Source organism: Coptis chinensis, chromosome 8 (genome assembly GCF_015680905.1).
Source record: "Coptis chinensis isolate HL-2020 chromosome 8, ASM1568090v1, whole genome shotgun sequence".
NCBI classification, from domain to species: Eukaryota; Viridiplantae; Streptophyta; class Magnoliopsida; order Ranunculales; family Ranunculaceae; genus Coptis; species Coptis chinensis.
This window is the reverse complement of record NC_141463.1, coordinates 77627310-77653460: the sequence shown is the minus strand read 5'-3', so window position 1 is coordinate 77653460 and position 26151 is coordinate 77627310. Positions and strand designations below refer to the sequence as shown.

At 37.6% G+C, this 26151-nt stretch overlaps 2 protein-coding genes across 6 annotated transcripts; both read right to left on the bottom strand.

Moving 5' to 3' along the window:
* Nucleotides 1-549: 549 nt before the first annotated feature.
* Nucleotides 550-12109, bottom strand: EGY2 (ethylene-dependent gravitropism-deficient and yellow-green-like 2). Of its 4 annotated transcripts, none has more exons than XR_015205521.1 (14): nt 11809-12109; nt 11647-11728; nt 11480-11572; nt 11289-11378; nt 10585-10632; nt 10215-10319; nt 9417-9491; nt 9216-9321; nt 8909-9002; nt 5727-5880; nt 5201-5408; nt 4861-5021; nt 1604-1671; nt 550-1015 (listed from the first exon to the last, which is right to left on the bottom strand). XR_015205521.1 is itself a non-coding variant. In XM_086579573.1 (13 exons), exons 1-13 carry the CDS (start codon nt 11967-11969, stop codon nt 764-766), a joined length of 1629 nt encoding a protein of 542 aa, XP_086435699.1. In that variant the 5' UTR covers nt 11970-12108; the 3' UTR covers nt 683-763. The 4 variants fall into 4 exon arrangements, 1 of the variants encoding a protein (XP_086435699.1); XR_015205520.1 differs by having other exon boundaries at nt 683-1015; nt 1598-1671; XR_015205518.1 differs by lacking the exon at nt 550-1015 and adding an exon at nt 3276-3412 and having other exon boundaries at nt 1619-1671.
* Nucleotides 12110-20197: 8088 nt separating this feature from the next.
* On the bottom strand, nt 20198-25659 carry LOC147483185 (auxin transporter-like protein 2). 2 transcript variants are annotated; one of them, XM_086576639.1, is made up of 9 exons: nt 25327-25659; nt 24930-25124; nt 24641-24826; nt 24429-24541; nt 23585-23768; nt 23391-23488; nt 22611-22818; nt 22081-22338; nt 20198-20642 (listed from the first exon to the last, which is right to left on the bottom strand). In XM_086576639.1, the coding sequence occupies exons 2-9, from the start codon at nt 25098-25100 to the stop codon at nt 20418-20420; spliced, it is 1443 nt and encodes a 480-aa protein (XP_086432765.1). In that variant the 5' UTR covers nt 25101-25124; nt 25327-25659; the 3' UTR covers nt 20198-20417. The 2 variants fall into 2 exon arrangements, with proteins under 2 accessions (XP_086432765.1, XP_086432766.1); XM_086576640.1 differs by having other exon boundaries at nt 25352-25659.
* Nucleotides 25660-26151: the final 492 nt, after the last annotated feature.

Here is a 26151-nt window from a genome sequence, read left to right as displayed (position 1 = left end):
TGGTAGGAACAAATCAATAGTTGGACCCATTTTTATTTTAAATATCTATTTTGTTAAAAATGGGTCTCAAGTTAGTTTTTTAAATTAATAGAACTTTGTTTTTGCCTAAAAAATTGGTGAGAGTTGCCCAAATAAAACCCCACAACACTCTCAATGTCGCACAAGACTTGGAATGTCACCCAAAATGTTAAAAAAAACACACACACACACGACAATTGGAGTGTCGCGCCGCATCCGCATCCGCATCCGAAACAACAAATTTGCCTCCACGGATGCAGCCAAACACTTGATGCCTCTATGTTTGCCTCCACCTAGAGATGGTTTTTGCCGATATTCCTAATAGTTAAGGCACACTTAACGTATCCACCACCTAGAAATGCTATAAGACCCAAGTAGTTAGATTTGGTCAAATTTTATTCAGGGTAAAAAACCACTAAAAACTAATTATAGGAGTCTTCATCTGAATGAATACTATTATAAGGAGAAAACTTTTGGATTCTACTGGGTATCAAACATAGATCAATGTAAGACAAGATAGGCAGGAAAACATTTACAAAAAGAATTTAACTAACGGACTGAATAGAACAATTTCCTAACTCAAATCTGCTCAGATGCTAACCACGTAAAGGAAACAAACAAATGTATACGCTGTAGATGCAAAAATTGTCTCACTATAACCCCCTACAGCAACGAGTTATTTTATTGACTTTTTTATTTTTTGTTCCCCCCTTTTACTTCAATAAAACATGTATGACAAATCCTATTAGTTCATCAAGGATTCGGTTTCCATTGAGAAAGGTAAGGGATATGGTAAACACACAAGTAGACCTAAGAGCAAAACCGCGATGCCAAGAACCACAGACTTGTTGTCAGGATCAGTAATTTCCTCAGAGAGTGGAGCAATCGGCCCTCTCTGCAAGAAGAATATCAGAACCACCCAGTAGAACGCAACATCATTAAACAGTGACGATAATCCCAGCAAAGCAATGGCTGCACCTGTGACACGAGTTGCAGCCTGCAAAACAAACATATTAGTTTTTACTTTTTAAGATGTTTCTTTTTATGATTTTACATTTGTATGTCAAGATCAGATCAACTGTGAACTTTGAACTTAAACCACCAAATCGGGTCTGGCACCTTCATGTGGAAAACGTTAAGCCACTTTAAAATGCTAGAAATTACATTGCGCATGTTTGGCACTCCGCAAATAAAATACTCAACTTGAATTTCCAAACAATAAAAAAAACAATGATATTCAATAGTCACTCAGGATGAAACGAAAACCTAATATCTTGTAGGCTATCAAACATGATATAAAAAAAACCGAAATCAAATGAAACCAAAAAAAATAACTCTTCATTCACAAAATATTACAATAATTTCAACTTGGAAAACAAGTAAGTTCCGTTTTCTCAAAACGGCGTGTATTTTCTTCCCAAGTAAGATTTCAATCTCAATATACATTTCCAATAAACTCATATAACAGTACTCATCATTTCCATTTTCCAAATTAACTCACAATATAAATACCACTTTCCTTCTACTTATTAAATGCACATATGATAACTTATTTAAATATGAATTTAATACACTTTACATTTACATGCAAGCACGTCGTCTTAGGATAGGATATGTACGTCCCTGCATACAAGATTAACGGATCCTACCCTCCTGCAAAAACAGAATTAGACATCACAATAAAAAGATTTATCTTAACCAGTCAAATTTCCATTCATAATCAAAACCTCATTTAATACATTTAATCCTAATTGATACCACATGGTTCGTCATACATATTAGGGAATACCACTTATCTTTACACTAATAGGTCATTCAAGGCACATTTCATAAATACTTTGGGTCATTTCCGTCACATTCAAGGAATACCCATCATAACACCAACAAGTCATTCATGACACATTCAATGGACATTCAAAAAATACCTATCATAACACCAACAGATCACTCATGACATATTCAATGAATACATTTTTAAACAACCACTATCACGTACACAATTTAATACTAACATTGTACACATATAGTTATCACTAAAATTAATATATAATATGGTGGCTGCACCTTTACATAATGCTACCTACGTATCCAATCTTTCAAGATTAGAATTAAGCCTTACGTAGCTCTTAACCAATAAATATCAATATCCTTGTATATACTTTTAAAGAAAACAACAATTTATACTATATAGAATCACAAACAATCAGTTTCAAATACTCCCACAATCATATACGTATAGTTTCATACCCAGAGATACAATGTGAACCTTTAAATCCAAAAACTCAAAAAATAGATATTTCTCTACTTTTGATTCTCCAAAAACGATCTTATGAACCATGTTGGTTCCAAATAAAACCACAGTCTGAAAGTAGACTACAAATACTATATAAAACCCTTAAATTAAACACCTAACAGTTTCCATTACAACTTAACAAATATCAATAGGCTTGTCTTTCTATACTGCATCGACAGATAACAAACCGTTGGATCTGTCTACCATTTAAATATGTCACACCACTATGTATGATAACTTTACTGATTAAATTTCAAGTCAATCCGGTAATGGATAAAACTCCATTTAAGCAAAATAGTACAACTACACACTGCAGTGTTCTACTGTAGTTTCAACTACAACCAGTCTGGCTAATGAAAGCCTCGACAGATATCCGACCAGTGGATCTGTCTTAAATTATAATATGTTATTATACTATGAGTTATATATCTACAAATTTAATTCGAGGAAAATCCATGACTGGGTCATCGTTCATCTACGCCTAAACATATGACTGCGCAGTGCAGTTTTTTGACATAGTTTATACTTCGACCGGTCACGCTTATGCAGGCCTCGACAGAAATCCAACTATTGGATTTGTCTATAATTCGAATATGTAAAACCACATAGTCTTAGAAAACTTCAGATTAAATTTTAAATTCATCCAATAATGGATCGACCTCCATCTAATACAAAAATTTTGACGGCACAGTGCAGTTTTCTATTTACCTTTTTACTGTTCTAATAATGGCTTCCTAGTCATAGTTTTTCATATCAAAACAGTTACACATGATTTAAAACATCTACCATCACCAAATCATCAAAAGAAAGTATGTTAACTTAATCTAATAAAGTAGTACATAAACCTATGCATGAATCATCGTAATTCAAATCTCTTTAACATCTAGTCTCTAATTATCATCATATGAACAACACAAAAACACAACATATCATGTTTCTACTAATAACATAAATTCTAACTCACCTTTTTAAAGCAAGAATGAAGACAACCGAAAATAAAAATAGTTACGGCGAGCCAACATGTTCTTCTTTCCTCCTCTTCCTATTCTTCTTCTCTTTTTAATCCTTTCTTCTTCTTTGGGCAGTACTCTCTCTCTCTCTCTCTAGAAACGTGGGAAAGAAAGGAGAGAGAGATACGTGAGTTTGTTATTCTCCACGATTTTCTTCTATTTTAACTAAACCGGTTTTCTATATTTACTAAATTACTAAAAATTATATCAGAATGAAAAATGCGGGTGTTACACTTCTGCTCTTAATCACTTTTGCAGCCACAATATAAAATGTGGGGTCAAGATTTATACAGAGTAGAAAGAGTACCTGTGATTAGAAGAAGCGCATCTTGGAGTTGTGTGTTTGTGAGCAATGGTTTGCAGGTAGATACAATTATACAAATATGTGTTCTTTGTACTTTGCATAAATCTTGACCAGACATTTCATATATATATATATATATACTAAATTACTAAAAATTATATCATAATGAAAAATTGGTGTTACATACAGCTCTCAATCACTTTTTGGGAAAAGCCACAAATATAAAATGTGGGGTCAAGATTTATCTGAGTAGAAAGAGCACTGTGATTAGAAAGAGTTGTGCGTTTGTGAGCAATGGTTTGCGAGGGTAGATACAATTATACAAATATGTGTTCTTTGTACTTTGCATAAATCTTGGACATTTCATATATACTAGCATGATGCAATGCGGTTCCGCACATGATCTTTGAGTTCATCCCAAATAGTTGACTAATCCAAAAAGTAAACATAACTAAATTTGTAAAGGTATAAAGGTAAAATTATGTTCGGACAAAAATTGAAGAGACCAAGAGGTACATAAAATAATAATATTTCTTGCCCAGGAGAATCCCCGTAGATGAGAGTTCATTGATTATTATAGTATTTTAGATATATATATATATATATATATATATATATATATATATATATATATATATATATATATATATATATATATATATATAGTGTCAGATTTACCACACTTTTTATACCATAGTTTATACCATACCCCCCTACAAAATGAGTTAAGGGCTAATAATTTGTGGATATAATCTACTGATCATAGATAGCATCTACACAAAAATTCATCTCATTTGGAAATCTCTAATCTAGTTAAAAATCATTGTCAACTTTGAATTTTTTTTAACGGCTCAAATTATTCGATTTTGCAATCATCTTTTGACATAGTTAAACATTATCAAATGATGTATTTAAAATACATGGATCCCATGGCATCAAATGGTCGATACAGTCAACTATAGCAAGAGAACCCACGGAGATCCTGAAGGCAAAGAGTTCCACCTTATGGGCCAGAAAGTAACAACGCTTCGTTTTTGTGCAAAAAATTCTCACATTTAGAAGAAAAGAAAAAAACACTGGAGAATCATGGGCACTGCCGACATAATGATGCACAAGTCCCTTGCTTGTGCAACACATGTCCAATTATACTTTGGATAGATAGTTGTCAGAATAGTTGTTATCCAATTTGAACACACCTGAATTAGCAAATTCAACCTTGAAAGTAAAGAATATACCTTTCTTCCCCATAGGGCAAAAGAAATCCGGCCTCCATCAACTTCCCCAGCAGGTATGCTGTTAATGGCATTGATAAGAAGTCCTGCCCAGGCCCATATTACAAGTGGATTAACTGATAAAGGAGTTCCTTCTTTGAGAAGATCTCCAAATAGAAGCTTAGCTGCAGAAAAAAAAATATACCCCATCTCAGTCTCCTTCAACATGTTATCACATAACGTCAGGCGCTTATCAAAAGTCATTGGAAGGGTAGATGAGCTCGGCATGAATAACTGAACGACGAATCATAAGTGTAAAACCATAAGTACACAAATTATAAATGTTTGAGCGTGAACCACTTACCAATCCCACCAACAAGGAATGATTCGTGGAACACAGATGCATCAACCACTACCCCAATACCATCACTAGGGGGTAAGATGAACCCCACGAGGAGAAGAATAAGACCCAGGGAGAATCCAGCCAAAGGTCCAGCAGCTGCAAGCTTCAAAAGGTCCTCACGGTTTGGGACGATGTTGATAATCCTTGTAATGGCACCAAAAGAGCCTATCTGCCACAAGTCAGTTCATCAGATATTCCATACAGCTATACAAAACATTATTCTTCTTCTTTTCGATTTTGTGAAAGACCACCTAAAGCCCCATGTATTCTATTTTTTTTGCACTCAGTGAAGCATCTAACTAAGAGAAGACATGTGACATTATCACATTCCCTTTAAGCATCAAACTACAAGAAGACATGTGACATTCCCTTTGAGTGTTTTGTGTGTAGATGGGAACAATATACAACAGCAAAGCACCCAGTATATTCCCACACCCACCCTCATGCGAGTCTCTCAACTGAAACAGAGTAACACAACAGCTCCTACCTGCCAACTAGGAATAAAGTATGGCACCCCAAGTTTGATACCAGTGCTCCTTGCAACAATAATATGAGCAAGTTCATGCACCCCAAGAATAAGTGTGGTGACAAGAGCTCCGGGAAGGCCATCCTTCAACGAGTCAAGATTGTCAAAAGTAGATCTGAAAAATCAAAGAAACTTTGTATTAGGACTAAACAAACTGTTTACTACATAGCAAAGTCAGTAGACATGAGTAATGAATGTATTATGTATAGCACATATCCACTAGAAGAAGGTCTAAATGTAATAGTGTAAAATGATGCAAATGGTACTCTGTACTCAAGATTTTCATGAATACAGGTTGGGGTCAGCCTAACCCCTAACAGTTTCAAAAAAAAAAGGGGGAGGGGGGGACTGAACAAGCATTAAATATTGTTGTTGAGATGTTTAGTTTAGCCCCCACATGTTTAAAACCTTGCAGTATTGGTTGTGAGTTGGATGTTCCTAAAGTTTAAGATGGTATCAAAGCAGACTATTGTGTTCGGCCCAAAGGGCCCGTTTACTCCACGTAACCCAAGTATGTTCACGTGCAAGGTTCAAGTAATGCCACGCATCACGCGTGAGAGGGCGTGTTAAGATGTTTAGTTAAGTCCCACATGAGATGTTTAAAGTGTTGCAGTATATCTAAATGTTCAAGGGCCTCTCTCGACCTCCACTCATCACCAGTTGTTTTTGAGTTAGATGCTCCTAAAGTTTAAGAATTGCTATAGACATCTACCAATCAACAAACCTCAGAGCTCAAAACTTAAGCATATAATAGAGAATCACAAGGAGTCACGGAGATAATGTACGTGGATTAGATGAGCAAAAGGGCTAGAAAATTGATTCTCTCGTTAATATTAAAATAGCATGGGAGATAGTATTTACTAGTCTTAGTAGCACATGTTGTAGGGATTGGTGTTGACTCGCCATAAACCTGTTGGGTATTTCTTTGCTGTTGTTTCTTCGTTAAATTTCTCTTGGTTCTCGATTCCTCGTTGATGTCTATGGATACCCCTGCTAATGTTAATGCCCAATCCATCACCTCAGAGAAGTTAAATGGAAGTTGACACTATTTAAATTGTGTAATAGAGATTTAAACACAAGCACAAACTTAAGAGAAAACAAAAAACTCGCCACCCTATGGAAATCCACCAAAGGGATAAGAGTTGTGTCACTAGAACTCGCCACTCTATGGAATCCACCACAGAGATAAGAGTTGCCTCAGTAAGAAGAACTCCTCCTTCTCAATAAAATTACAATAACTTCATTCAAAAATACATCTCTCCTTTTCCACTACAAGTCCTACATATATTTATAACTAAATACAAAATGTGAAACTCAAAGCCTATGGGAAATACGAAGAGACAAGCATTAAAAACTGGTGCAGATTTTTCCCTAGGTTCACAGTCAAAACTGAATCTTCACAGTAAGTTTTTCAAGGCATACCATATACCACTTTCAGCTCTAGAAGTTTCCAACCCAATTTATGGTTCGCAAAATGGAGGTTCCTAGAAAAAGATATGATCATTTTTCCACAAGGTGTTAATCTGGAATCCAAAAACGAATTAGGCCTATTTGAGCTGTTTCTTGGACCTTTGATCAGATGTTTCGTCATCAGAAGTAACTTTAAGACATGGTCTGTGGTGATTTTCTATTATTTGACCAGTAAAGCAGTTGAAGGATTGGTGGATGGCACTTTTATATTCGTCCGAGTGAGACAGGAGAAAAACTTCAGTCAATGGAAGAAACACAATAGTATGGTTATTTAACTCTATGGACTCCAAGGTTATTCAAATGTTTCTATATCATAATAAAGTGGATGATTTATGGGCTTCCCTTACGGAGACATATGCACACAAGAGGAATGATTCCCGTGTGCTTCAGCTTTATCGCGAGATCCATAGATACTCGCAAGATAACAAATCCGTCGCAGAGTATTTTGGGTATTTATAGACTCGTTGGGAAGAAATTAGTCGCCATGATGCCATTGTAGAGCTCATTGGTGAAACCGCAAAACTTATTGCTCATTCCATGTGTGCTTTTATGATGGATTTGCGACCTGAGTTTGAGCTGTTGTGCTTACAAGTCCTTGGTACTCGTCATTTCCCGTCCTTGATGACTGCCTTTTCTATCATTGATGATGAGGACAGGCGACAAATGCTTCATCATAGTATTAGTGAAAACAAACTTGGGCCAGACTTTTGACATCAAGGACTTGGGACCCTATGAGATATTTTCTTGGGATTGAGGTAGCTCGTTCAAGACATGGCATTTCTCTCTCCCAAAGGAAATATAATTTGGAATTATTACATGACATTATGACGCTGGCATGATGGGTTGTCGTCCCTCTTAGACTCCTATTTCCTCTTATATACTTGACTAACACGAGGCCAAATATTGCTTTGTTGTTAGTATGGTTAGCCGATTCATACATTCTCCTCGTACTACTCATATGGATGCAGTTGACCGTGTTCTAAGATATCTCAAGTCCAGGGCTAGGCTTGTTTTATCCAGTAGGAAGTTCTCCTAATCTAGTTAATTCTGATGATGATTATGCCGGTTCTCTTTCTGACCGTCGCTCTACCTCTGGTTTGTGTACTTTCTACGGTGGCTGTCACATCTCATGGAAAAGTACGAAACAACGTGTTGTCTTACGCTCCTCTGCAGAAGCCGAGTACTGGCTATGGCCCATGGAGCTTGTGAAATCTTATGGTTGCGATCTCTCCTAACCGACTTACGTCTTCCCCCCCCCCTGAAGGGGGGGTGCCCTCTTCATTGTGATAACCTAACTATTCATGTTCAGTCTTCAGATCAGTTGGCAGACATGTTCATAAAGTTTTTAGGACCTACAGTTCTCTGCTCCAATGTAGTCAAGTTGAGGGGGAGTATGGAAGTTAGTATTTACTAGTCTTAGTAGCACATGTTGTGCACAGTATTTACTATTCTTAAGTGCACACGTATATATCCCAAGGGGATCTTTGTAAAGTCTAGTGTTTTAGACATAATATATGAACGGGTATCTCTCTCACTTGAGGGAGTTGAGGGTTACCCTAATAGTTCCATCTATTACTTTTAATAGAATAAGGATACCGAATGTTAATACGTTTACCAAGCATTTTTATTCTAAAATATAGTAATTAAAAAGATCCACAGAAAAAGGAACATACAGCAAATTTGACTGCAAAGCAGGTACACTCCGGAGAAATAGCGTGAAAATGGTGACCAATCCAAAAGCACCTGCTGCAAACCATTCTGGAACCACTGCAACAAGAATGCCAACCAAGTTACAGTTTAAATTATAAAAAAAGTAAAAAACTATGGTTAAAATTGTTACACTCATATTTCGGAATTCAAAATAACAAGAATGCTTGACAATTTAAAATACACACGTACTTCTCTGAAATGACGGGGGAGGGGGGAGTTAGCACGTTCCATTAACCTGAATGAATTTAGGGACTAGATAATAAGAATTACCAGTTGCCTCTGGCTGCAAGGTCCTCTTTGGAACCACTACTGCAACCGGCTTATCATCTTCTGGATTGATGAGAAGGAACAGCGTATATTGATCCTTAAACTTATCCTGCAAACAAGATAGGCTGAAGCTGAATATGCAGATGGAGCCTGGATATTTAATTTGTCAAGTTTCAAACTGTGGAAACAAGAGGTAACACCTACCTTTAGCCTTTTTGTTATCTTCTCATAACTCTTAGCTGCCTTCCCTCGCAAATTTCCTTTGAACAATACTCCACTCTGGTGAAGTAAAAGTGTAAAACACAATAAACAAACAAAATGAAAGACAGACTTAAAAAATAAGGAAATTATAAAGAAAAGGTTACAGACTGGGTGTTTGTTTTTAGTACTTATAAGTAGTTTGCCACTTATTCTAACTTGTATGTGGTGGACCACTTTTTTTTGGGCGTTTGTTTTTCAACTACTTATAAGTGGTATGCTTTACTTTGGTATATTGTGCTACTTATAAGTGCTAAAAGTGCAAGTAGCAAAACTTGACTTACCCAAACTTATAAGTAGTAAGCACTTATAAGTCATAAGCACTAATAAGTAATAAAAAACAAATAGGTAATTATAGGCCGAGTAAAATTGTATTGTTGTTAGTGGAGAGGAAGTTTGGAGAGGAAAGAGAGAAAGAGGATACGGCTTTATTAGTTTCAGCCTTGTATCACTTTACAATAATAGAAACTTCCTAAAATATTCGGGTCGGGGGCGAAGAAGGGCATTAAGAAGCAACATAGCTACCAACTTGATGGGATTTCATCCAACTTTTACTGGGTCATTCCACAGTGCAAGAGACTAAGAGACAATGGTCTCAGCTCTCGACCAACAATAATACTGCTCTTCTTTTTGGTTAGACATGAAAAGAGAATTATACATACTTTAGATTGTACTCTGTTTAGAAAGTTTCCATAAAGGTTAAAATAAAACAAAAAAGGAAACTGATCCACATTATAAGCTAACCTCATATGGCTCTTGACTTGTTACGAAAAATGTATCAAACCCAAATACTTGGTCCTTGAGAATGTCAATGGTTTCCTTTGGAACCCTGATCGGCTCACCCTGTTGCTGAGGATTACAAAGATTTTAACCACACCTTAAGTCACTACACAGAGACAAATGAACCAGAAAACAAGAAGATGTAAAACAATTAAGTTCTTCTTGGTTCTCATTGAAGATGAGCTTCCAACTTAAAACGAATTGGTTTTAAGTGAAGATGCCCCAAGATTAATATACGTTAATGCGTGGCTTAACATATCCTGTGTGGGACTAAACATCTCAGCAGTTCTTAACAAGAATTATCGAAAGAATAAAAGAAATCCATCTTAGTCACCTTCAGACCTGGCAGAGGAGATCCACTCGCAACTTCTAAATTATCATCCTGCAGTTGTAAAAATAAATAAATCAAATACGCCTAGCACAACAGATTTAATCAAACAGAAGTAAATAGGATACAATTATGCTTTATGACTACTAAATATGCATTTGATAACAAGTCCAGTGAAAAGTGTTAGCTGATAAATCACTCTAAATGCTCAAACTTCTGGAGGACAGAACTTAATGAATATCAAAGGCAGTCAGTCATAGAACTGACAAAACAATCAGACTTGATTTGCTACTAGAATTTAGACACAACATTTCTCACATTAAGGTTCAAAGTGATGCTATTGATTTGATTAAGGAAAATCCAATAAGGATGAAGAAGGTAACTGGGCTCAATAGATGTTCGCTGATATCAGAAAATTGGCATAACTCTTCAACTCATGTTGCTCTTCACACAAATACGATAAAGTAAACTAAGTGGCAGATTAGTTAGCGGGTTTTGGAGTCCGAGCTAATGAGATTTTATTAACTCTCACCTATGTTTAGATAACTTCAGCTTTACTTTACCTAGGAGAGCCATTTGTGCTTTCAGATCTAAATCCATACCCCCCACCCCCCAGCACCCTTAACCTCTCCCTACCTGTTTCAACGACACGCGCCTCCAACATTCCAACTAATACGACATGTCCCAAATAATTAATTTAAAACAACTACCTGGCTGCTACCTTGAGAATTAAGCTCCTGATTACTTCCCACCGAGTCCGTCACTTCAAGCTTCCCAACCTCCGTGGGCATCTCATTCGTCTAACAAACATTGACACAAACAACGAAAACTCAATATTTTTGTCAGTATAATAGGACACAGGAAAAATGTAAACATAAAAAATATAAGGATCAGCTCTTACTTGATCAGGTTGGGTATTAAGGTGATGCCCATTATCTTCTCCAACTGAATCAATGGATGGTGAAACTATTTCATCTTCATTTATCTCTTTATCCTGAAAAATAAGCATACCTAGCATTACTAAAAACAGCTTAAACAACAAAATTTAAAGAAATGACTTGGTAATACCTTATCCTCATTGCTTTCAGGTTCAAGCTCTTTTTCTGTTACTTGACAAACAAGTACTCTTTGCTTTCTCTGATACAATAATCTAATGCCAAATAAAATATATTAAATTTTCATCCTAAAGCTTATAATAATAGTAACCAAGAATATATATATATAATATACCTTGAGACTGAGTTTACTTGCAAACTACTCTTTCCATTACAATTCTTTTTAAGTTGAAACGAAGAAGAAACAGTAGTAGTGAATGGATGAAACTTAATATTATTACAACACGTGTGACAATGTAAAATGGGAGGGAAAGACAATGTTGCAGGGAAACTCATTTTTCTGGTGAGTTTAAATACAATTCACGGAAAAATGAATTTGACTGGGAAATAAATGATGAAGAGTTTGACAACCTCTTCTTATCTTGTTTCGTGTTTTTTTGTGTTTTTTGGGTTCGTGGTACTCGAAACTCGAAAACCCGCTCAAAATAACTGTTTTCTAACTCGAGCATATTCTGCCACGTATTCTCCAATTATTATTATGCTACCGTAAGTCGGTACTGTTAATTGTGAGCTTTGGGCTTTGGGCTTTTGCCTTCTTTAGTCGGGTTTGTGAGTGGGCAGGCCCTCCACTGGACCTTTCGAGAAAAAAAAGACATGCCATCATTGTGTTAGGAGCATCTCTAGGTGGTGGTAGTAGTATCACCTCCCAAATTCTTCAAATTTGCTTTTAAAATTCGGAATTTTACGGAAATCCAACTTTAGGTGGAAGCAAATTCGGTCACATCACCTATCTAGCCGCATTCTTGTTCGCAAATTTGGGATTTCGGATGCAGATGCAGAGCGATAGTGGTAATGTCGCGCGTCATTGCAAATGTTGTCCCAATGGTACTGTTGCGCACCACTCCTAATGTCGCGTGGATTTTTTTTTTTTTTTTACTTTTTCAATTTGGCGCTACATTGAGAATGTCGCATGTATTTTTTTTTTTCACTTTTTTCAACCTGGGCGACAATAGTACTGGCGCGCGACATTACCAATAGCACGCGTGGTAGGGTCTACAATCACATTTGCGGTCGATATTTGTGACTACTTAGAGTTGGTCAAAATTTGCGTCCAATTTCTTCAAATTTTGCTTTCAAATTTGAAGGAAATACTACCACCTTTTTTTTTTTTTTTTTTTTTTCTAAGTTAGCAAAATTGTATTAGAATGGGAAAAAAGGGGTACAAGTTACATGTAGTAGTTGGTTTGGGTTTGTACAGTCCCGAACCACCTTTAAACAAACCTATAGTAGGTCGCCGAGGGAGATTCCCATCTAGTAAGCCATTCGGGTCTTCCCTCATACAAAAGCGTGATCCCGTAACCGAAGTGAAAGCGCATGATTTGCGGCTAAATCGGTACAAAGTTTGCTTCCGCCAAATGCTTGTAATCCGCAATAAGACAACCTTCTTTGAACTCTCTTCCACCTTTGTTTTAAGAACCATGGGAGTTGGTCCTCTCAGAAGGCCATGATCTGGTTTGTAGAATCCGATTCCACCCAAACTTTATTCCACCCTTGCTTACTGCCTCCTCAATACCCTCAAGAATACCCCGGATTTCAGCTATGTAGCAAGTGTTAAAACCAATATTTCTACACAGAACTTGTAAGATTTCACAATTCGAATTCCTAAAGATTGCACCATAACTTGCTTCACCGGGATTACCTTTGGACGCACCATCTGTGTTGATCTTAATGATGTCGAGATCGGTGGGTACCACTTTACGTTCGATTTTTGGGCTCTCGGATGTCTTGCACAGAAACCCCATTTTTCCGGAATCCTCATATCGCCGCACCATGCATACTTCCTTTTTAGAGGGAGTAGGCATTGTGTATAAGGTTTGGAGCTTTATCTTGCACTGCAGTAAGTGAGGTCGTTTGTTGTCAAAGACTATCAGGTTCCTGTGCTTCCAAAGGAGAACCATACCTTCCATTACGGTTGCAGTCCACAAATGTACAAATTGATTGTATTACATCTTGATATTGCCTCTTTTAGATTTGTAAAGCCTCGGAAACCAAAACCGCCATGCCACCCACTCCCATAGGTCCTTTGCGAATCTGCGGTCCCCCCATATGTCTTTGCCGGAGATTTTCTTCCACTGACAACCCAAGTAGCATTTGGGCCATCATCGAAGGCCTCTGCGTTGCATGGCGGCGTCTGTTGCCGCGACACTTTTGGCAAAGTTTCCAAAGCCGTCCCCTGCAGGTTCGAGGATGCACATACTCATTCCACACTTGTTGCCGCCAATCCATCGTCGTGTTTTTTCTTGGATGGCTTGAAATCTTTGAAGAGACTGAAAAGTTTCCCTTAAGGTCCTCCTTCCGCACACTACAATCCCTTTCATCTTGCCTTATGACCGGAAGGTTTCTCAGGTCCACTCCCATATGTTGCAACAACACCAAAAGTGGAGGAGGTATATTCCATACACCATTATGAATTATCGAATCGAAGTTTTGACGCAATTCTTCAATTTGGGTTGTAGAAAGTTGTAAAGCTGTTGGATCGATTGCTTTCACCAACCCGGACATCTCTCCAGAGGTCCACTTTGTTCCCATCACCTATAAGCCTTTGGGATCTTGAAGTAACCGTCGTGTAGAGCCCATCCGATGCCCTGGCCATAGCGATGACTTTGTATACTATTCGATGGGTTCATTGTCTCTAGTAAAGTATTTACCATAAACACAAAGAAAGTCATCTTCTTTATATTTGACATGCCAAGCCAATTTCATTAACAATGCCATATTGAGCTCCCGTAACCTTCTAATGCCCAGCCCCCCTTCCTCCTTCGGTTTGCAAACTTTATCCCAAGAGACTGTTACACATTTCTTGATCGCAGGATTACCCGACCATAGAAAGTTTCTGAATATAGACTCTGCTTCTTTAATGACGCTAGATGGCCACTTGTAAACCCCCATATTGTATACTGGGATGCTAGAAAGAACCGACTGTATAAGCACACGTCTCCCTTGAAAGGAGAGAAGCTTGCCTTTCCATGCAGTAATCCTTTTCCTGATTTTGTCCAGTAACGGAGTCACTGCTGCCCTAGTGATTCTACCTGCTATCAAAGGCACCCCAAGTACTTTTCGAGGTAAAGCACCTATTTGAATGTTTAAAATGTGATGGAGATGATCCTGCCTTTCTTGAGCCATACCACCTAGAAACATCTTACTTTTTGTCTTGTTGATTATCTCGTCACGAAGATACTTGGTATCTTTCGAAGAATTCCGCTATGTTAAGCCACACTTCTATAATCCCTCTTGAAAAATAATGATATCATCTCATACGGTAAGTGTGTTGGTGCACTCACTCCTTTTGCACTAGTTAAAGGCATAGTTTCCCTTATTTTCTCGAGTTTGTTCAAACCCCGACTTAGTGTATCCTCCGCTTAACGAAAAGAGAGTGGGGATAGGGGATCCCCTTGTCTCAAGCCCCTACCAACCGGTATATACCCAACTGGTCCACCATTTAGAAGGACGGATAGTCTAGCAGTTTTTAACAAAGCCATCACCATCTTTATCCATTTTCTCTGCAAATCCAAATCTCTCAAGCCGCGACAACTAAGAACTCCCAACTTAGGGTATCATAGGCTTGGGATATGTCGACTTTCAAAGCAAAACTCCCCCGTAGACTTTCTTGTCTAACGATTCATCATCTCGAAAGCAAAACCAATCTTTGGTTTGTGGCTCTCTCCCTTGATGAAACCACTTTGCTCCTTTGAAACCAATACCTCAATGAAGTTGTTCAAATTTAATCTGCAGAATCTTTGAAAAGATTTTTATGAGGAAGTTACTCATGCATATAGGCCGATATTGGGACGACTTACTTGCATTTTTATCTTTTGGAATGAGGGCAATGAAACTTTTGCGTTAAGCCCTTTGGTATGATGGCCTCTGAAAGAAGGACTTGACTGCCATACAAACATCCTTTCTTATGATATCCGAGCATTGCACATAAAAACAGCCTTGGTAACCATCTAGGGCACGGGGAGTCATGCGCATTACTACTCTTAATGGCTTCGAAGATCTCTATATCGCAGGGGATCGAACATAGCATCTCGTTCATATCAGAAGTGACTCTCTTAGGAATGAGATTCGTTAAGGCATCATCGATCTTTACTTCTTTGTATTGGAACTTCTCTGTGTAATATTGAACAATGTGCTGGGCTATCTCCTGCTGGGTGAACAAGACATTTCCATCTTCTGTTTTCATCTTTGTTATCATAGATTTAGCTTGCTTGATGTTGCATACCCCGTGAAAATAAGCCGAGTTCTTTTCACTCATCGAGAGCCATGAAACTTTACTTTTCAAACTTCAATGAATGCTCTTTGCCTTATAGGCCCGATCCAAAGCTTGTTCCTTACTTCCCATATCATTCAGAATATTCAAATCCGTAGGGTTAGTATCAGCTGTTTCTTGGGCTAGCGCAAGGTTGTCTTTAGCTTTCTTGATGTTATCCTCTATATTCCCAAAAACGTTAGTATTCCAGCCTTTAAGAACCTCTTTAAGCATCTTAAGCTTCTTACCTACCCTGAAGATAGGTGTACCTGCTATATAGTGCAGCCAACTCGTCTTCATCAGATCTAGAAAACTTTCATGACTGATCCACGCCTTGTTAAATCTGAAGGGCACATTACTCGGTCTTGGAATATTTGCCATACCTCCAATTAATGGTGCGTGATCTGACCCTGCCTTACTATCCACCCTGTATCTCCACTCTGGGAACTTTTGTAGCCATGCTTGGTTAAAGAAGATTCTGTCCAACTTAAACACGATTCTTCCCTGTCCATGCTGATTGTTGCACCATGTATACCTCGAACCCACAAAAGAACTTTCCTGAAGATTACAAACATTGTACCAATCATAAAATTCCGACATTGCAGCTCTTCTTGGAATCAATCCCCCTTTCTTTTCCGTGAATTGTAGGACCACATTAAAGTCGCCTACCACAACCCAAGGAGCAGAGGGGTTTAGAGATGAGAGGTCCTGCCATAAAGCTCTTATGTTAACCATCAGACAATTGGCATGGACAGCTGAAATAACACAATTGTTTACCATAACTGTAATGTGCTGGGAGGATGCCTGAATCAGAGCTGCATTGATGCCCCGTCTCCATAAGAACCAAATATTTCCTATTCTACTATCAGAGTCATTGTGGAAAAACTGATAGTCAAAATATGCTAGCCCAAGACTTAGCAGAGTACTACTAGTAGGCTTAGTCTTGGGTTCTGCTACACAAAAGATATCTGGACTCACCTTCTGAATCATGTCCTTTATTCTTATTAAAACTCGCTCCTTCCTAATTCCCCTCACGTTCCAATATATTATCTTCATAAGGAATTAATGAAGTATTTGGTACCTGTACTTTAGCTCTAGTGCAATGCTCACCAGTGCTGACGTACTTTCTGTTCTTACTGCCAGGGGGTCTGCCAATTCTTCTTGTACCCTCCTCTTGTTCCTGTTCAGTCATGTTAGCCCAACTCTTCGACACTTGTTCGATTTCTTTAAGGAGTTGCCCTTGTCCACTGGACGTAAGTGTTTTTGCAGCAATCTCCATTTCCTCATATCCCTGTTCAGATTCTAGAAGCACAAAAGAATTTTGAAGCTCAACTGCATGCTGTTTACTGAGAGATTGTTGGCCATGTCCAGTAATGGCCATTACCTGAGCATCCTCCTGTACCACTGCTAGATCATAACCCTCTACCCATGTTGTCTCTTCATCCTGCAAATCAAAACCTTCATCATGCATTTCATTATCCCCACCCTTGTCCACATCATAAAAGACCTCATTTTCCGCATTAGAAAGGGGCATGTCGGGGTCTGGAATGACATTTATTACTGCTTCTTCCATTAACTCCACACTCACTCCATTAGCTTCATTCTGTACTTGGATTTCCCGATCACACTAGTAACACCTGCATTATCGTGTTTGAAATCTCGGCTTGTTTGTTCTTTTGTCTCCACCTTTTCTTCTGCCGTTTTGATGCTTCTGCTGTGTCTTTTGTGATCAGTTCTCCCTCCTGGTCTTTGTTTGATTCTTTTGCGCTAGGAGCTCCAGTTAGATCCTTCTTCAACTGGCGACATTCAGTGACCAGATGACCCACAATCTTGCAGTGATTGCAAAACTTGGGTATCTTGCCAAGTTTTACCTCTTGCCAGAATTCATACGACTCATCAACCTCCACTAGTATCTTATCAGAAATGTTTTTTGAGAGATCAATATCAACTAGGACGCTCGCATAATAGCCATTGTCCCTTTCCAGGGAGTTCTTGTCGACTCTCAGTGGACACCCAAGAGTACGACCCATCGCCATTAAGGTTTCCACCTCCCAATATTCCAAGCTGAGTCCCGGGAATTTGACCCAGACATGAGCAACTGAGTTTCTATGGCTTTCTGGTGAGAAATTTGGAGTCTAGTTAGACAGCCTAAGTAACTGGTTGCCAAGGTACCAAGGACCCCCAAAATTAACTTTTTTGAAATCTTCCTCATTGGAAAACCGTAATATGATGTACCCCTTACCTAATGGTGAGATTTTTACTGCATCTTTCAAGCCCCACTTAGTGTTAGCTTCTTGCCTTATGCTTTCCAGCACTATGCTCTCCATATCCAAACCGAGCAACCAACGATTGCATATTTGCACGCTTCAAGTCCCTTCTCATGACCTTGCGGAAGTCTTATGGAAGGTGTGTCTCCTTGCTTGTTTGGTATAGGTAAGGGACTTGAGATCAACCTGATTGAGTCATACGATTCTTTGCTTTCTCAAAGATATGTAGGTTTGGTCTTTGCTACACCACCGGTGAACCTGCTTGGTTTGTGGGCATTAAACATGCCGTAGCTACCGCTTGTTGTACTTCAGATGTTTGTTGTTGGAGCACAACTACCCCTCTTTCAGTAGGACATTCAAACTCTGAGAGGTCCATATTCTAGCAAATAGGAGGAACTCACACTGTAATTCAGTGGAGGATTTTACCCTAAGAAAAGAGGTAGATCACCCACCTTTTCCGAACTCACAAGAGATGCTCTGACACCTGCATATTTGCATCTGAAATTTGACAAAACTTTCCTCAAAATCTGACCAACTTTGGGTGGCCGCAAATTTTACCCACAAATTTCACCTCGCGCTTTATTGGTACTGTGGCGCGACACCAATGTCACCCCAAGTTGAAAAAAGTCCCCCCAATAGATGAGCCAATTAGGATTCCCCCTCCCCCTACTAAATGGGGAAATTAGGGTCTCCTCCCAAGTACAAAAAAAAAAAAATCAACTTGAGTTGACTGTGTTTTTTCTGTGTATTTGGGGGGAGACCATAATTGGCCATCTAGTGGAAAAAATCCTAATCGCGCCGCATCCACATCTGCATCCGAAATCGAAAATTTGCATCTAAACATGGGGCTAAATAGGCAGCTGTGAATGTTCCACTTAGAGTTGGAATCCACCGAAATTCCGAGAATTAGAAGCAAATCTGGAGGTGATGCGGCCACCTAGAGATGCTCTAACATACTTTTAGAGTGGTCATTATTGAAAACGCACACGCTAAAAGTATGCCCGCTTCCCCTGCTCTCATGGTGTTTTGCTTACGACATTGGATGGACGAAAGAAACATTACGTACCGCATCCTTATTTTATTGTTGCTTTATTCTTTTACTATTTCACTGACTTTTTTTATTTAGCATCCTCATTTAGCAATAGACGAAATGAACAGTGCTTCCTTGTTTTTAATTATCTATTGCTTTGACTGAAAAAGGAAAACAAACAATAATGGTGGTGTGAAGGCCCGTCACTTTACACGGCCAAAGCATAAAGAAGCCCAGTTTTTATGGGAGAAGTGGGAATAAAGGCATTGCTATCCTAATTCCTAAGAGACTACGACCATTTTTCAGTCCATACCATGGATAAGTGCGAACTTTATAGTAAGATCTTCAATTCCTATTTCCTAGCTATCAACATCTGATAAGAAGCCAAAACACAAGCTCTTCATCTTTCTATTGAGCAATCCTAAAGAACAGATTCATTTTCAAAAAACCAATTCTCTTTGCTAATCAACCCAAGTAAAGCAGACATTTGACTAATTGAGACCAAACTTTTGTTTCAAAGTTGAAATGCTTAAACAGCTGGATGACACCCTAATATGCTTTCATGTGATAAACCAGATTGAAAAGTATAAAAAGTAAAGGAGTCAATGGCTATATACATGAAACTTAATGGATACTATCAACTCAATTAAATAACAATATGAAGTAAACATAGATCATGTGGTGATCACATGGGATAAATAAGAGTGGCAAGTGACAAAGAGGTGCATCAACACGCAACCATGTGGACAGACCAAAACTTACTCCCCTCCTTAGAAATGAAATCAGAAGGTTCTTAGAAATCAAGTCCGTGTGGACTTAAATAAGGTTCTGCTGCTACATTACAGGTAACAAATGATCAATTATTTCCTTCGTCGTCTTCAGAAGTAGGAAATAAGCCAAGTTTTAATGACCAAGTGCAACTCTATACGGTCGTATCATTTAAATATACAAGAAAAGAGGGTGAAACAGAATCTATATTGATTCAAGTACCCTACGTTTTGATAGTGAAGTAACCAGCACCACACAACTTAAAAAGAAAGACAAAAAATAAATAAAACTAGAACCTAGCACATCATATGAGAGCAGAAACACTGCCTATGTCCACCATGTATATCACAACTACATTAAGAGAATAGTGTTGGTTTGTTCATGTATTCGACTCAATATGAATCTTGGGTTCAGTGGTGCTGTGGTTGAAGTGGTGGAGCGGCAACTGGGGCCTTCGGACACTGGTAACATTTAGCAAAGAGTCCAAATGTATCGACTTGCTTTACAAAGTTAGTCATGCTGGCCCAACCACCAAATCCAAAACCAACGATGAATACCCATACAACAATGAAAGTATTGAGTATGTACATGGCTGTCCAGCTTGGGAGGAAGAAAGGTGGCTTCTCTGCAGCATTCTGCATAAGAGAGAATACAAAAGCAAATTAGTTTGATACTCTGATAGAGTTTATTAGTTAAAACTCAGCAGCAAGCTGTTGACTGTTAGTTGAAATTCAAACCTCACAATTAACAAAACATTAAGGCATTAAACAATTGACAGGATTCCAAATTTATTTCATCACAACATATTCAAACAGTTTGCATTGCATCGAGAGCTCACAGTTCATTGTAACTTTTAAAAATCAATTTGTACATCAAAATCAATAATTAGACATTTAGACCCTTTGGTGCTATACTAATTATTGATACTTAACTCCCAAAGAAAGTTATACAATAGAAAGATCATTTAAGTTCAATCTTCCCAATTTGTCCCCCCCCCGTTTGGCATTTGCTTTTAACAGCTGTAATGATTGACAATTTGCATCTAATGAAACTTTTAGGAAGGGTGTATCTTCAAGTCTTCAACTAACAAGTGACAACTACACTAAACAGGGCATACATTTAACAAAAGGAAGCACTGTAATAGCTATATACATCTGAAAAAGACCTAGAAGAAGGCTTGAACAAATAAAATGCACTTGAAGGCAAACTGTGACCTAAAAGATTATGTTTGATCTAAATCTTGACTGATGTATAGGCCCTGTTCTAATATGTGATTTTAAGACTTTATTGATGTATGGTCCCTATGTATCGACTTTATCTAAAATGTGACATAATGTTTGTTCTAAACCATCACTAATTACTGTCCCCCAGCAATCTAGCCAGGGACAACCTAAATTTTTGTAGTGCGAATCCTCATAGTTTCAGATATTCATATATGGAGTTCATAATGGAGTTCTTTTAAAACCCCACCTTTATTCTAGCCCTACCACAATTGACACTGGTAAATACTAAATAGTGATAAACGGGGGACAGCTCAACTCTATAGCATAATTGAAATATTTCAATGGTTGTGATTTTCAATCAATCAAAGTGATGTTTGACTAGAAGATCAGAATCAACCTTAAATTTTGAATGAAAGGAATTGGGCATATTCTTGAAATCCAAAGCTTAAGAAACTTGATCAAATGGGAAATTAAAACTTCCAAACTGTTGGCTACCATAGAAAGTTGGATATGTTTCTGTCATTTTCTGGAATCATGACGACATTTTAATGATCAAGTCACCTGAGTACCGATCTGATCTTTTACGCTTAAATCATTTCCACCAGTTTTTATTTTGGTAATTGCAATGAAGTGAATGAACGAATTAACATCGACCAGTATTGGTGCCTTATATCACAATGATATTACAGAACTTAATGACCAATAGATCCACAAAGTCCAAACACATCAAGCAGACAGTAAATGACAGGTCAGGACCTTTTAGTCATTAGAACTAAAATGGAGCATTATCTATTATTGTGGACTTTACTTTTCAAGTGAAAGCAATGAGAAAAGGGTATCAGTTCATTACCTTACGAGCAGAAGCTGTTCTGTAAGTGAGCATATGAGCAAGAGAAGGAATAATGTATACGGTAAAGCTGACCAATAATGCTCCCACGGCAGAGTTGATTGGCCCAAAGAAAGGGAATATAATAGCCAAGAACCATATAGGAATGACCACGGGAAGTCGAGCAAGTGCTCTTAGACATATACTTTTTGTGTCATGCATCCCTATCACCTTCTCCCACACGAAATATAATGGTGTACATGCAAATCCAAATGTGATAAACTGCACAATTTTCATTTCCATCAACACATAAGTGACTAAAATCAATTAAGAATAAGACTTCTGGACCATAAGTGTCATTATCAGTAATTTTGAATTATGAGAAAAAAATGAAAATTTGAAAGATATACTTGCCTAACAAAAAAGTTTTTGAGTGTAAGAAAAAACCAAATACTTAAATGCCTAAAAAAGATAAAAGTCGTATTGTGGTGTCACAAGAAACCAATACACGTGAATGATTATTTTTCCACTGAATTAAAGAAAAATGAAAATACCTGGTGGATGAGCATTAAGACAACAGCCGCATCACGAAATCTGTTTTTGGGAAGGAGAGCAAAGGCATTAGAGTGGTTGAGTAGTTCATCTCCAAACGCCCAGTAAACAGTGGCAGCTGAAGGAAGCGTCAATGTGAAAACATAGAGAGTAGCCAGTAAATATATGGTCTTGAACTTTTGTGGCTTCCACATGGCGTGCATGATCTCTCTGTTTTGACCATCACAACCACATATCAGTAAAGGAAAAATATGTAAAAGTGAATCTCAATTTGTTTACTATTTCAAGATTTCGGAGGGAATGCACATTTCTTCTAATTCAGATGACTAATACTGAATGGTTTACTGACTACTTCTTCAAACACAGTAATAAAAGACAATGCAATTTACAAAGATATTTGTATATTAGTTGAGACTGTGTTGAGATGTTCTTTCACTCATGCTATATAAATTTGGAGAGTCATATCTCACTCAAAATCAATAATAAATGGAATGGCCGGGCTCTCATAGGCAGGACTCAAGGCTTCAGATGTCCAATGTGAGATGTATATATCTCAACAGATTGTATACTTAATTAACTAGACAAACAAAAAAAATTAACTTTATTTCCGGGAGCAGCTGATCCCAACCCAAAACTAAACGCTCAACTGAAACATTATACCCTTATCAAAATTTTAATGTTATAATACTCAAAACTTGCTTATTTTCAGGAAAAGGGGTCAACACATGATTAAAATAATTTGCACTATTTTTTTTTTCAGAAAGTACTTTCCATTCACTTACACAGTAACAGCATGTCCGCCAAATGTGTAGAGAATATTAGTAGCTCCAGTGAAATACAAAACCAGCTTTGATGGAGCTGAGTGTGTCACACCTTCAACCTACCAGATTACAAACCCAACAATACAAAAATTAATCACAAGTCACTACCCAGTTTGTAGACAAACCAAGAGGACTTTACCAAACAGAATAATTACCTGACCATGAACCAGAGCTGCAATGGTCATGTACCATGCTGTATATGTAGTCATCCCAAGTCCCAGAAATGACCAAATTCTATAGTTGTGGAAAGATGGAATGAACACAGTTGTAGCACAGCAAGCTCCAAATATGTAAGTCCAAGTCCTCTTGTCCAAATGATCATTTACATAGTATATGTTACTGATCCAATAAAAACAAATAAATAAGTTATCAGAGCAAGCAAAGACTAGTATACTAAACCCATATTATTAACATCCCTAAAAGTAGTTGTCTATATTACAATGTTTTGATGTAATTATTGGTATCAAATAATATCAATTTCTATGCCTAGAAGTGGTCATGATTTGTTTGGTGCAGACGCTTATGGGAACTTAAACAACGGTAAAGGCGGATGGTCCTATATCCAAACGGCTATACTATTAAAAACTATGTCAAGTGGCATGATTAATTTAAGCATAGCACAAACTAGGGCGACTGAGGGACCAAATCATAAAGGTGGTGAACTTAGGGATCCTAAACATACATGCTCCTTGACACATTCATTTTTTAAGACGGACGGATTTCATCATTCCGATTTAGGGAGATCGAAGCCCATAGGCAGCCTAAAAAGTCGATGAAGGGACTAGCCTAGTATCAGATGCACAAGCAATCACCTGAGAAGGAAGGATTCTGTAGTATGAGATAAAATTCCAAAAGACACAATTTATACTGGGTCCACCAGAAAGTTGGTGTGATCATATGATTCCAAACATATGTGCTCACCAACATCAGAGTACTCTAATAAACAGGTAGTATACGAATGAAGAGTATATTTTAACACTTTGCCAAACAGGGACTAACCTTGCACATCCAATAAGCTGTATAACTGACCCAAAGAGGAGAAAAGTACAGTTGAAAGCCAGTCCAAGAGCTTTCCAATAAGGACCCAGTAATCCTTCCAACACTTCAAACCACTGCAATTGAAAAAGAAAAAAGAAAAACACAGAAAATTGGGTCTGTATGTTTTCAAAGATATTGTCACAAATTTATCTATACTGAGTGTTCTATGTTACCTGAATGACATGATTTTTGAAGCTAACATTCTCTTTCTCCTTTCTACTTCTGTACTCAAGATATAGAACACTGATGAGATAAGCTGTCCAGCTTCCAATCAAGCCATAAAAGACTTGAAAGATTATTCCTGACAACATACCCAGTTGTGAAAAAGAGTATGGAAGTGTTAGTAGCACTTGGGCAACCTGCAGAACGGAAATATTTTTTCAAGAAATGAGAAGAAAAGATTTGTAACGACAAAAAATGATTCTTTTCAGTTTTTCAAAGTGGGGGGTTTGTAAATTTTACTTGATTTGAAGCACAACTAAACCAAGCATCATAAACAGAACCACCATGCCAAAGAAAATTCTTGACATCAAACTTTGAAGAGTGGTCTTCTTTTTCCTCCATTGTTGATTCATGTTCTGTTCCATTATTATAACTTGAAACTATAGCTTCTTCACCCTGCTCTTGTGCCATTCTTTAAAAAAATGATGTAAAGATCTGAAAACAAGATAATTACAGTAAATGAGACAAACTCAAACAAAGCCAAGTACACAAAAAGAAGAAAAACACATCCCCAAATCTCAAAAATCTCCCAAAAAAAAAACAACAACAACAGCAACGCTTTACATAACAAAAAGTGTATCAGCTTTAACACAAACCTCAAAACAGGACACTACAACTCACTCACACTTTAACTCACCGTAAGAAATATATAACACACTTGCCTTCTTCAAGAACTTTCCAGCCAGTTAGATTATTTTGAAGAAAAAGGACGGAGTAAACAGAGGCAGAAGTTTGGGTTTCAATGACAAATGTATGCCTGTATCCTTCCTTCTTTGGATTAAATATTGTTTACGTTATAACTCTCTTTCTCTCTTTAGAGAACACGCGGAATTGCAAATTTAATGCAGGTTATTTTTGCCAAGTGTTGAAGAAGAAAATATATGCGTTTTACCTAGCTGTGTACTAAAAGTCTACACTGTAGTGAGGAGCTTGTTTGGGAGAGAATGAAATGGACGTTGTTTTGATACTTAAAAAAAAATTGTGTAAACTAGTCTTGCTTTTATAGTGCGAAAATTCCATCCAAACGGCTAGCTACAATCACAAATTATTTACTTCACCTAATTTTGGTGAAATTAATTAGGTAAAACAAATTATGGTTTACTACTTTACTCAAGTTTTAACTTTTAAGTCAAGAGAAGAGGCGGCCTCCAAGTTCTCAAAATGCGGTAGAATATCACATGTACAATTTCATCTCGACGCTATGGTTTGCATCTAAGCAGAACATGAGGTTGACTGGTTGATGACTTGATGCCCATATTTTCATTATTGTTCATTTAATTTTCATGTAAGATCTAAAAGGGTAAAATACAACTGAAAGTTTGTTAGTGTCTAATTATGTGTACTGTCAGTCTGTAGCTACTGTGATTAGTATCTAATTACGCAATGTAGGTAATACTCATAATCAATTACGGTCAAATTTGATGTAAGAAATACTCATAATCAAATATATATGGTTAAGATT